The sequence below is a fragment of the Rhipicephalus microplus genome, chromosome 6 (assembly GCF_043290135.1).
Source record: "Rhipicephalus microplus isolate Deutch F79 chromosome 6, USDA_Rmic, whole genome shotgun sequence".
Classification (NCBI taxonomy): Eukaryota; Metazoa; Arthropoda; class Arachnida; order Ixodida; family Ixodidae; genus Rhipicephalus; species Rhipicephalus microplus.
The window spans coordinates 93109615-93122539 of NC_134705.1; the positions used below are offsets into that span (position 1 = coordinate 93109615).

At 45.3% G+C, this 12925-nt stretch overlaps 1 protein-coding gene across 1 annotated transcript in view; it reads left to right on the top strand.

Annotated features, from left to right (window-relative positions):
• LOC142765372 (protein Skeletor, isoforms B/C-like) overlaps positions 1–5954 on the top strand; it is a 68653-nt gene extending 62699 nt beyond the window's left edge. Inside the window, exons 6-8 of the mRNA XM_075866220.1 lie at positions 313–536; positions 4565–4654; positions 5811–5954. Of these exons, the coding sequence (XP_075722335.1) occupies positions 313–536; positions 4565–4654; positions 5811–5839 (343 nt within the window). The 3' untranslated portion in view covers positions 5840–5954. The remainder of the gene's footprint in view (positions 1–312; positions 537–4564; positions 4655–5810) is intronic.
• The last annotated feature ends 6971 nt before the right edge of the window (positions 5955–12925 follow it).

A 12925-nucleotide genomic window follows, 5' to 3' on the forward strand; every position in this document is an offset into this window, starting at 1 on the left:
TATAAGAAACATATACACGGTACATAATAGTTAAACACTGTCAGAAATTTTTTGTTGAATAGACAAAATACTAAGCACTATAGAAATTATAATATTAGCAGCCTAGCTTTGGCTTTAATTTATGTAAACAATGCTGGCGTGGCAAATAGACAGAACACAAAAACGCTTACTGTATGTGATGTACTCATGCAATATGGACCAGTAAATTTACACTACATAATAAAACCGATATTTCTAAAAAAAGCTAACATATTTTGGGTAATAAATATAAGGTAAGGAGCAAAGTATAAACATATCCAAGAACATTCCCAGGAGTGAGAGGCTGAAGAGCTATGACAAGAAGAACGTCCTGGTTCGGTTGCCCGTGGGTCACCACTGGAACGAGTTCAGATGGTTCTCGGTGTATTGCAGCGACTCTCAGCAGAGCTACGCCGACATAACAATTAACCAAGCGGTGGCGGAAAAGCTGCCCCTGCACGATCCCAAGTCTGTTGTGATTCTACCGTCTACGGACTCTGAGTCTACGGACAATGCAGGTACTTCTGCTTCTCTTGACGCTTAACCATCGCCTAAAAGCGTCGCGTACAAGAGATCACAAAGTTTTCTATAGGCAAATTAGGGGAAACTCTGGCTCTAGTGTGTATGGCAGCTGCAACGTACGACACTTCAGCGAGCATGGGATTGATGTGTAGTACATGGATTTGTCTATTCGCCGTACTTCCGGCTCTGTTTGGTTTCGCGTGGCGTCACGCTGTTTTGCCACAAGACGATAATCAGCACAAGTTTAGCATTTACGCTTTACCACCATAAACTATTGAACTCACCATTTCGAATCGGGTCAAGAAGTTACAGTTTGTTCTTTTATTCGAAACAAAACCTAGACACTGCATTAAACAAAACCAGAAGGGCGTTTGATACCAGCAAGCAGGAAGACTAGGCAAATCCATGTAGTATCTATCGTTACCATGGCCGCTAAACAATCGCATCGCCAGGGTCCCCCACTATAGTTAATATTAGTAAACTGTGTAAAAGAGATGGCTTTCACAGGCGTCACGGAAACCGCCGAGCTAGTCCTCCGCATGGTACACGCAACGTTTCTGAGTCCGTGCATTAACGTCATTCCTACGTCACTTACAAGTTCTTTTACTATAGACGCCCAAAAGTCAACGAACTTGTGGCCGCAATGTTATCATATTGAAGCCTGCCCAGCGCGATGTGATTATGCTGCCTTTACTTCATCAAGGCCTCCATGTTAGTGAACTTGCTATTTAAGAATCTCCGAATATGACAACATGAGCAAGATATCTATTGAGTGCACGCGTATCAGGAAAGGAGAGAATCGAGTGTTAGTACCGAAACGTTCAAGAACAAGCTCCGAAACCAGAAAAAGAAATACCCACAGGGCTCTTTACGCATTCGCCTATAAGAACATGAAGGCTCCGGCCATCGTTGAAGTGCAGGACCGAGTTTGTTGTTCATCCACACATATCAAGTGACCTGATTAGGCTTTCAGTAAAGCACGCAAATAGACCACTACAGGAAGAAAAATCCTCAGAACCGGGTTTAACTGAAGAAGTTCTCAAGTAATACAATTGAAAGACATACGAATGATGTACTCGCAATGATTAATTTGAAATTGGCAAAAATGTTTTGGATACCTCTGTCTAGCCCCGAAGACTGCTATATTGAGGGCGGCACCGCCTCACTGAGTGAGCGCATTCCCCCCCCCCCCCTCCCCCCCCCCCCCGCGATTCGCTGGCGCGGTGAAGTGAGTTCCCCGGTGGTAGCGAGTGTCTGGAAGGGAAAAGACCATGACGGACCTCGCTGTTGACGACGCCAACCTTAACTGCCATAATTTAACAGGAAATTGATAAAGCGCGAAAAATGTGGCACAATTTCAGGCACTGCTTTTGCATCTCTCTCTACTAACATTCTACGTGTGAAAAAGTCCTTCATGTTTACACCAAACAATGGCGTCACTTGGGCTTTCCTAAACAGAGCAGTAGGAACTCCAGTATCTAGAGTAGCTGTGTCCTACTGCTGATGTGAAACGCACTTCATAAGGTTTAAATGCACTTGTGATGCCATAAGTATTTTTTTGTTAATTTCTATCGATCTATTGATCCTAATCCCCCCTCCCCCTGTCGAAAAATTTCCGCACTTCACGTTGTTGTCCTCTACAGCCATGATCGAAAGCCCTGAAGGGGTTCTACATCTCTCTTGGGTTTCCCTCGCCTCCTAGATCGGCTCGCTGTTTACAAAGCGATGACGTCATCTGATGACGCGATTGTTTAAAATCATGTTTTGTGATATCTTGAAGATGTCAAGCAACGTCATATATTTTAGCGATTTGTGGCAAACTGATGACATATGGTGACGTCATCGCGGAATGACAACATTCTGCACGACTCGTTTTGAGGACGCCGGCGCGGGACATAGAAACCATTTGTTTCCTTTTGATGAGTCATAGGAGATAGTAATATGTTATCTACCTCACTTCACTCAGCGTCTCTACAAACTCCTTAGTCTGCAGCACCACATGCATTCTTATATGCGCTGTTTCCTCTATATTCCTCAGCCACACACTAAGATGCAGGAATTCATATCAGGCTTTGTGTCCTTTCTGCTCTGTTGTACACGGGCTAAAGACAATGACAATCGCACGGAAGAAAAAATTTTCACCAATACACTGCAGTACTGAGCGTCCTCGCCTTTGCCACGTTATGACAACGCAGAAGAGTCCGTACCATCAAGCCTAGTTTGCCACATTCATTGACTTTATACTCAAGTGGCCCGCAGTTTGTACCCTCATCAAATAAGCTGAACTAGCCACGTTGGACGTTACTGCCTTGAGACAGGTTTCCAAAGGGTAACTAGATGAATTAAACAGTAATATTGCTTCCGATGGTGCCCACCATGCTTCTTTATTTTCGCGTAAGTGGGCTTCATGGACAAAAATTTTAGACGGGTAACCATATCTTGGAGAGGGCCTCACCGTGATATCCGGAGCCCTTCCGAAGCTGTTGGACAGTTCCGACAAGATTGCGCTCATGACACCAGTAGGTATGCTTATTCTAGATGTAAGGCAGGTATTATTGATAACGGTGGAATATTCGATCATGCATTTTGAAAATCGGTCCTGTTTAACTAACGATCACATTATGCACGAACGGCACAACCAACGGTGGTGCTGGCGCTGTCGTTGCATTGCGCAATTCACTTCTTTTTCTGGGCAGTGAATTGCCCAAAGAAGACTTTTGCGATTAACTGATTCGAATTTGCGTTCCTCGGCAATCACGTCACAATGCGTTGCGTGTGAAAATTCATGTTTCCATTCCCAAACCTACCGTGGCTGGAAATACTGAAACAAACAATGAAATCGCTATTGTGTTATCTCAGCGTAAGTCCGCCAGCGCTAATGCGTTTTGCCGGCACTGAATTATCACTAAAGCGACTCGGTCTGCCAGTGTGCTTTGTGGTGAGAGGGTGAGAGTGGAGAGGGCTGTACTTGAACAGCACTATGAACTTTAAAATGTATATTGAAAGAAGTGGAAGCTTTCAGAAATCGAAGTGCACGAACACAGAAATGCAGCTTTAATTTATCCCCAGTCGCGTTAATAGTTGCAATAAGTAAGACCCTCGCCTCTACATTGTTACCTACAGGGTGGGGAAGCTAGCACGTTAAAAAGCTACATAAAAAAATTGGCCCCGTATCTGCATGTAATCTGCAAATGTCGTCGAAAGACGATAGTCTTGCGTGTGGAGAGAGTGAACAAGACATTTATTTGATGTTCTGCGCAAGAAAATCGGTGAATGGTATTCTGGAGGCGCTGCGTTAGAGTGCCTCAAGCGTGCAGCGGAGGCGAACGAGCACACCAAGTCACGCCGGACGTGAGACATAAGCGCCATCTGGCAGTTGTCTCAGAAAACAAAGCGCGTGGCTCTGATACGCATGTCTGCGCGCTATCTCAGAGGCGATAAGGTGTAGAACGCAAGGCGACGGGTAGGTGCCACCACGGTTTCGTTTTAGCAAAGCATTGGAAGCACTCGCCTTTCCTAGCAAGCGTTGGATGATCAGCACAGCGTGATAAGGGCTACGGTCCTTAAAATTACTTATCTATGCCTTTTCTTATATATGCAGAATATTACTTATATATGGAATTACTTATATATGCAGAATACATACGTGTATACGTGTTGTTATGGTGCCCCAAGCATGCGCAATAATTCGTTTTTAATTGACAATTGCACAAGCATGAACGCTCATCCTTGAGCAACATAGGTGGGCGCTGCGGATGGGGTCGGCCGTTTCAAGTACTCGAGGCCATTAAGAGTGAACAAACAGACAAATGTACTGACAGACAGACCAAAATTTTGCGTCGAAGGTCCCCAAGAAAGACTATCGTCTTTAAAAAAGCGCATCTGCTGTTTACCGCTTACATCTCAACCAGTTTGATAAACTGATTGCCATTTACTTTCTTTTGTGGTTCAAAAAAAAAAAAGAACTGCCGTATTAGCAGCGAAGGCAAGGAGATGGATTAGCATGTAATGTCCATCGGTGCAGGGGCTTTCTTCGCACCATTCCCGGCAGCGCTGATGCTTACTCTGACTGTGGCCGGCCTGGCATCGGGTTTCCTGATTCAGCGATGCCTTGGTGAGTGTTTTTTTTTCCTCTCAGTGACTAATTCACGGTGCTAAAATAAAGTTCTGAAGTCATTTTCTCTAGAGACACAAAACCATTGAGACAATGTGTCATTTCATCTTTATTTTAGTCATTTTATTCAGTGTTTTACCTTCAGGGCCTTTCAACGTTCTAGAAGGAATGGGGGAGGTATATGTGAGCCACAATGTGATTTCAAAAGTTTGAATGCATACATAATACATGACTATCATAACACAAGGTCCCTTACGTGCTAGCCTACAAAGTCTTAAAGGCGAGCAATTTTGCGCAAGTGCAAGGATCTATGACGTCACAAGGCGCACAGCTGGCGCACCGGGGAAGGTCTGAAAGGTCCTGGAGTGACGTGTCTCTGGTGGGACGGCACTTGATTTTCGTGATATCATTCACTCGCTGGTCCGTTCCTCCGTGGTTTATCTGTCCGTATGTCCGTCCGTCCCATCATTCGCGGATCATTTGTTCGTCCGTTCGTCCATCTGTGGTTAATCCGCCCATACGTCCGTTCACCCAAGGTTCATTCGTCCGTCCGTGGTATGTGCGTTCGCTCATTTATACGTGGTTCGTTCGTCTTTAGGACCATTCATAGTTCGTCCACTCATTGGTCCATTCATCAATCCGTGCCCGACCATCATCCCGTCCGTCTGTCCAAGGTTCATCTGTTCGTTCATCCATGCGTTGTACAACCGTTCGTTATTCATTTGTCCGTCCGTTCGTACACAAGGCAAGGTATACTGTGGCACAACCGAACTAAGCCAGTTACTTTTTTTTTCGCCGACGTACTCCGCCGAGGAGAGACCACCGCATTTGTGCTCCGAAATATTTTGTGGGCATCCCCTGACTTGCAGCCTACATGTGATTTGGGTGTAGAGGCTATCAAATAAGAAAACAAATCAGTAATTTGGTGAAAGATTTCCTCAAATCACAATTCGAGCCATGTTTTTTGTCGCATTACGCAAACTGATACTTTAACCTGAACGTAAAAACTCATGAAATAGAATTGTCACTGCACCTAGCGTGGCTCCTGCTCAAGGATATTTCATATCCTCAAGCATCAATCTTCTCAGGGTGTTGTGTTTTGTGTGTTATCAGAACAGATGCATGCCGAACTGAAGATGTAATATTTTCTTTTCAGAAAGTGGCTACACCATCAAGACTTCTTGAAAATGGCTGCTTCGTGATGTACATGTAAATAAACTCATTAAGAAGTATTTTACAGGGTAGGATATCGCATAAATAAATAAATAAATAAATAAGCAGTATGGCTCTATGAAACCCACTCCAAGCCCCATGCCTCATTTATTACTCAGGTGTACATTTGAAGCGAACATGTCTGCAATACTTCATGTTATAATTATCGGACATAACAAAGCCGAAACGATGGAAGCGAAGCAAAGAACGCAGGAACAGAGAACGCAGGGAGGTTAACCAGGAATATGTCCGGTTTACTGCCCTACACTGGGGGATCGAGAAATGGGAGTATAAAGGTGAGATAGAGAGAGAGAGAGAAGAAAAAATAAAAGGGTAAGTAAATGCCCTGTCACGTGTTTAGCTCTATACAGAAGTCAAGGACATTTACAGAGGACCGTAGTTCTTAAAAAGACCAAAACTGGTCTAACTGCGTCGAGAGCTGACGAGCGAGTGTTCCAGAAGTATCAGCACCGAGAGAGACCAATCGTTAAATAGTCGCTACATGCGCTTATATTGGCGAATTCATTTTTATGCACTAATGAAATTGAAGTAATTTTAAAGGCATGACATCCCAAATTTACGGTAAGATTATAAGGAACGCAGTAGTGGCATGGCTTCGGAAATTTTGACCACCTGCAGATCTTTGACGTGCCCGTAAATTTACGCACACTTGCATCTACAGTTTCGCATCTGCCATAAAATAAAGGATGCTTGCATTTGATCTGGTGTAGAAGAATTGGCAGGTCTGTAGTGCAAGTGGATTACAAAGTCACGCAGTGCCGAAAATTGTAGAGTGACTGGTTCACTTAATATTCCAAGTGAACTGCACAATATATGTCCACAGGTAAATTATGATGCTCTGTTTAGTTTCACAAGGCCGCATGCGATACTTCATTAATTCAACTTCAACTCGATACCTACTTGTGAAAAATTCAAACGTGCAAATGATGGGGGTGTTGCGTTGTTTATGTTTGCATGTTGCAGTGTCTTGATACTACAGAGTGAAATAGAACTTTTCTTAGCTATTATTGAAATATTAGTTTATTAGCTGGCTCTGAGCACCTGGCTTAAATGAGACTTTTCTTGGAATGAAGAGTTAATTACGGAATAAAAGGAGGCTCATGGGGTGTCGTGATTTCGTACAAGGGCTTTAATTGAGAAATTTTCCTTTGATGTCAGCGTTTTTATACGAAGAGTATATACGAGTTTCGTGAGTGAAATTTTCTGCTGTTCACAAGACCCTCACACTTGTGTGTTATCAACTTGTCATGTAACTATGAAGACATACTTTGCTTTGGGCTAGCTTGTTCGTAGCACTCATTTTGACAGGGTAGCGCAAAGACACAGGAAAAAAGAAAGACAATAGAGACAATCAGCGCTGACAAACAACTAATCTTTTATTGCCGTCATCTGTGCGTATATATGTGCCAAGAAAGCAGAAGCTAAAACATGCTAAGAAAGCTGGAGTGAAGGAAACAATAAAATACCGAAAAAGATCAAAATCTGTAAAGAAACACGCATGCGTGAAGAGTGGAACACCAGGCTGTGACGAAGCAAAGAAAAGCGACAATAAAGCGAAACGGCTGAGAAGTGCCACTCACCAGTGACGGGCTGGCTGATCAGTTTTGAGCCGTCCGGCAAGCTGAAGATTCCGCCCAGGTCCAAGGACTTCGAGCGGTCACCTGAGGCACCGCCATCATCATCGACGGTGAGTGGAAAGGGACAGTACGTTAGTCCACCCCCCCCCCCCCCCCTCCGCCCCCTCGCCCGGAAAACTGCCAGACTTCAAATAAACTTTATACATTCATTGATTCAAACAAAACTTTTAAGATACATATTTATATCGTCAGACAAATATATGGAAGGCCTGCTGAAAAAAAAAAGCCTGGAAGATCTCGCGCTCTGTAGTATCACTTCCTTTCCAAAAAACAAAAAACAAAACAGTATTCTGCGAAAACCAGGAGAGCAGCCACAACGCCTGCAATGGTCAACCAAAAAGGCTCTATTAGTATAGCTGACATTGAGATCATGTTCTTTCACTCTTTCATTGAAACACTTGTGCGGTGCCGCTGCTCATTCAAGAACACTCGATGATGTAAATGTTTTTGAGGGCTACATTACGGAGAGCAATATTATAGCTTTGGCATGTGAAACCCAAAAAAGTAAATATATACCGTATTTACTCGTGTCATAGGAGCACTTTCTTTTTTTTAGAAAATCCGGCTGAAAGGCAGGGGTGCGCCAAATACGTGGAATAAAACTTTGAAAAATTTTTTCATCTCATTTCTTGTGCTTTTAAAAATGTGCACATTTGTAATGCAAACGGCGACTTTTTTGTTTACCGATTGATCGGGCATAAAACAAACATACCTACGTACCTTTCAATACAAGCGAAAGCCGTCAACTGCACACACACACGTAAAATGTTTTTGCACAAATGTCGTAGGTGTTCCTCCTTTTTCGTATCCGGAGTCCGAGTCACAGAGCACACATTAATCCTCACCGAGCGAGGATGTGTCTTGGTCTCCGAATCATCCGCTCCCCACAACATGTCATCATCACTCGCATCAGCGCGTTCGAGATACCCGTCTTCTTGAAGCACTTCCTGACGACTTCGTCGGAGATCACCCGCCTTGCTTCCACGATCCAAGCGCACAGCATTTCCACAGCCGGCCTTTTAATCTTACCACCTGGAGTCAGCTGATGTTGTCCTCCAGCCATCCAGATGGTGTAGAGCCTTCTGACATTGTCCTTGAAAGGCTTATTCAAGGACAGGTCCAAAGTCTGCAGTATCATTGTGAGGACGTCCTGAATCACTGCCAGATCTGTGTGCAGCTGTGGTATCGTGCGGCGCTTCTGACGCACGGAGAACACAGGGCACGGCGCTGAAGCGCCGACCGACAAGAAGTACGCAGCAGCCAGTAGCCAAGCAGGAACTCGTTTATTATATGCAATGCCGCGCATATATACAAAGGGTAGCGCCCCTTGAGGGCGAAAATACTTTACATGAAACCAATACTAGCTTTGCATGAAACCGAAACCAAAATACCACAGCAACTTCTTTAGCTCCTTCCGTACGCGGTCTACTAGGCGCTCACGAAAAATGCCCAGGACAAGCATGGACGGAAACAACAGACCACCTGGCCGCTGACCCCAGACTGTTTACACTCAATCCACCATGATTTCCGTGCTCATCGAGCTTTTTTAAAAAATAGCGTAAGGCGGTAGCTTGCACCCATCTGCTGTAACCACCAGTATTACGGTGAATAGTTTATCAGCGTCAGACGTTCTGACGATGACTCTCCGTGCACTCCGCGGCATATCAAAGCAAAAGGGGGTCTGATCAGCGTTGCCGCTCTGGGACAAAATGAAGTCTTTCTGCTGTCGGAGCTTTATAATGAAACGGTGGAAGTCCGACACTTGGTCCTCACATGCTGCGGGCGAGCGCTGGCACAAGGTGGTCCGCCTTCACAGTGCGAGGCCATGGCGCTGCATGAAACAAATTGTCCATACGGAGCTGGCTTTGAGTTCTTTTGCTTTGATGCACTGCGCTCGGGCCATTCTGCGCACCTGAGTCTGCAGAATATCCAATGACACAGCCCAGCCGTCTTGTCGTAGCTCCCGTATATACCGGAACCAGTCGCTCTTCGACTTTCGGATACCTGCCGGTCTTGGCACAGCGAAAAGCCCATCGTGTCTTCTTCGTCGCCTTGAGTTTTTCTTCTTGATCCCTCGAGTACCGAATATTGGTTTCTACAACACCGAAATGCCTGCTTGCCGCCCGGTTGCATGCTCCAGCGCGTACTGCACTGCCTTCAGTTTAAACCCAGCCGTGTAGCTTGCGTACTTCCCCATGGTGGAACCAGAGTTGAATACACGACCACAACATACGCACACTGCTTGCTGATGATCATGATGATGCCTTCACTATGGCTCTTGCCCACTCAGGGGGATTGGGCGAGAATTGAGGATATGAAATTGAAAGGGGTTGTGAAACGCTCGCTCTAAAGCGACAATGCGAAGCCACCGGCGTCCACACGCACTAACTAGGTGACGTCATCATAAGTAATTCTTTGCTTATCGAGGAATGCGGAACTTTTCGGTACTTGCGAGTGCGTGCAACTGGGACGCTCATCAGCATCTTTGTCGTACGCAATCAGTGCTAACTTGAACTCTGACGTCATATTAAGCAGCGTCCTTGCGGATCGCGTAGCAGACGCTGAGGAGCGCCTCTTGCGCGTGCTCGATATGCCGTAGAGTTCCGCGTTTCTCGATAGGCAAAGCTTCTATGAAGGTCCACTCAGGCTGATGATGCAGTTAGCGCATGTGGCTATCGTTGGTGCCGCATTGTCGTTTTAAAGCGACCATTTCACGACCCCTTTAAGGGCCTTCAAATAATGATGGTGGTGATGGCAATCGAGCCCCCGGTGTTGTACACGTGACCACCAAGAAGAGCGGCGATTTGGCGGGTATCAATAAGTGATGGAACAGGCGTTTTTTTCGCTCATGGACGCTTTTTTATGTTTCATTTCGACAAACACGTTGGTTAGGTCGTTGCACTTGATGAATATTTATTTTCATATCCGGCATGTTTGTGGTCCGGGCTAGACCACACAAGGAGGTACCGGGAGACCTTGTCTCTGTACAGCCTCGCTGGCCTGCTGGATAGCCCACTTTTGGTCTTGAACCTCCGAGCTGAGCAGCAGAAGTCGCCACTGCTCCCGGAGAACCTCAGGAGTACTTGTTGATGAGCTGGGGCATTCCCATAATATATGTTTGTAAGACGCCTTTTGTGTTACACATAGCTTACATTTATTGTCCGGGTATAAGTTTGGGTAGCTCCTGTGGAGGTGCACAGGGTTCGGGTAGCAGTTCGTCTGTAGCTGTCGGTATTCCGATTCTTCTTGCCTGTTTAGGCTCGAATGAGGGGCGGGAAAGACGCGCCTTGCTTCTCTGTAGTGTTGCATGTATTCTGTGTAGCTTGTAAATCGGTCTTAGTGTGGTACGTCGGCGGCGCCAAGAATGATCGTCGAGCGGTGTGGTCGGGTTGCGCGGCGGGTTCATTCTCGCGGCAACTCATGAGCCAGCTCGTTAGGATTGGGTGTATCAGTCTCTGTGTGCGCCGGGAACCATACGAAGTATTTCGTTTCATCCACTTTGTGTAGTTCTTGGTTATTAACGAGGATTCTCAGCGCTTGCTGTGAAATCCGTCCTCGCGTAAAATTTCTGATTGCTACTTGCGAATCGCTCAGTATGAATGAGTGTTTGTTGGAGGTGATAGCCATGGCTATGGCTACCTCCTCAGCCTCCTCTATATTGTTTGTTATGACAGAGCACGCATTAATGCAAATGCCGGACGTGTTAATCACGACAGCAGTGTGAGCTTTTCGTTCAGGGTATGGGCTAGCATCTACAAAAAGAGATTTACTGTACGTGCCGTGTGCTTTGAGCAGTGCTTTCGCTCGGTGTTTTCTGCGGTCCATGTTGATAATGGTGTTCATGTTTTTCCGTATCGGGTTCGAAATGATCTTAGCTCTGATTGTATTAGGGATGTCATTTTTGACTCCACGTTGTGCATGGTACATGATCCTTAATCTACTCATTATATTTCTTCCCGTTTTAGTTTTACTGAGCCTTTCAAGCGGGGATATTCGCTGAGCTTCTATAATCTCTTCAAGCGTATTGTGTAGTCCTAGCTGAAGAAAAAGGTCTGTGCTAGCATACTCAGGTATTCCTATCGCTTGTTTGTAGACCTTCCGCATGAGCGCATTTATTTTGTTAGTTTCAGATTTTTGCCAGTTGTTGTATGCTGCTACATACGTTATGTGACTTATGACGAAGGCCTGAAATAGACGAACTACGTGGGCTTCTTTCAAACCTCGGTGTTTATTCGTGACCCTGCGAATCAGTCTCATCGCATTCGTGACTTTGGTGTTTAGTCTGCGTATAGTCTCGCCGTTGGCACCGTTAGCCTCGATGACTAACTCCAGTACCCGTATTTTTGGAACTGTCGGTATAGTTGTGCCCTCCTGTGTATGAATCCTAATTTCCTCATATTTTCGCTTGTTTTCCTCTGACTTGCGTGGTCGGCCTCTGATTGCTGGCCTGTAGAGAAGAAGTTCTGATTTCTCTGGGGAGCACGTGAGTCCTGTGCCTTCCAAGTATTGCTCAACTGTTCCTATTGCTTCTTGGAGTCTCTGTTCTATGTAGCCATCACTGCCATCACTGACCCATATTGTGATGTCATCCACGTAGATAGAGTGATATAATCGCGGGATTTTATTTAACTCTTTCGGTAGTCCAATCATGATTAGATTAAAGAGCATTGGCGATAATACGGAGCCCTGTGGAGTGCCTCTGCAGCCCAATTCTTGGAGATCAGATGGAAGGCTTCCTAAGCTGAGCCTTGCTTTCCTGTTGGTCAAGAAGTTTCTGACGTAATTATAGGCTCGCTCACCCATGTTTAAGCTCGATATGCGGCTGAGAATTGTTTCATGAGCTGCATTGTCAAATGCTTTCTTGAGATCCAGACCGAGTATGGCTCGTGTGGATCTTGTGGGGTACTCTATGATTTGGTGTTCAATCAGTAGCATGGCATCTTGGGTGGCTAGGTGACGACGGAAGCCTATTATCGTGTGTGGGTAGTACTCACCATCCTCAAGATAGTTGTTGACTCTATTTAAAAATGCATGTTCCATTACTTTTGCTACGCATGACGTTAACTAGATGGGTCGGAGATTTACTTTGTTGATTGGCTTTCCAGGTTTTGGTATAAGAATTGTTCTAGCCTTTTTCCACGCGTCAGGTACTTCCCCTTCTGTCCAACATTTGTTTATATATCCAGTTAAACATTCTATGGATTCACTGTCCAGGTTACGTAAAGCTCAGTTGGTGACTCCATCGGGTCCCGGTGCTGATTTTACATTTAATTTGTGGAGCACCGCTCTAATCTCTGCTACCTCAAAGTGTTTGTCCATGTCGGGGTTGGCTTCGCCTGTATAGTTTTTATGATGTAGTGGCGGCGATTTTGGCATGTAGATGTTTTGTAGATCTGTCATT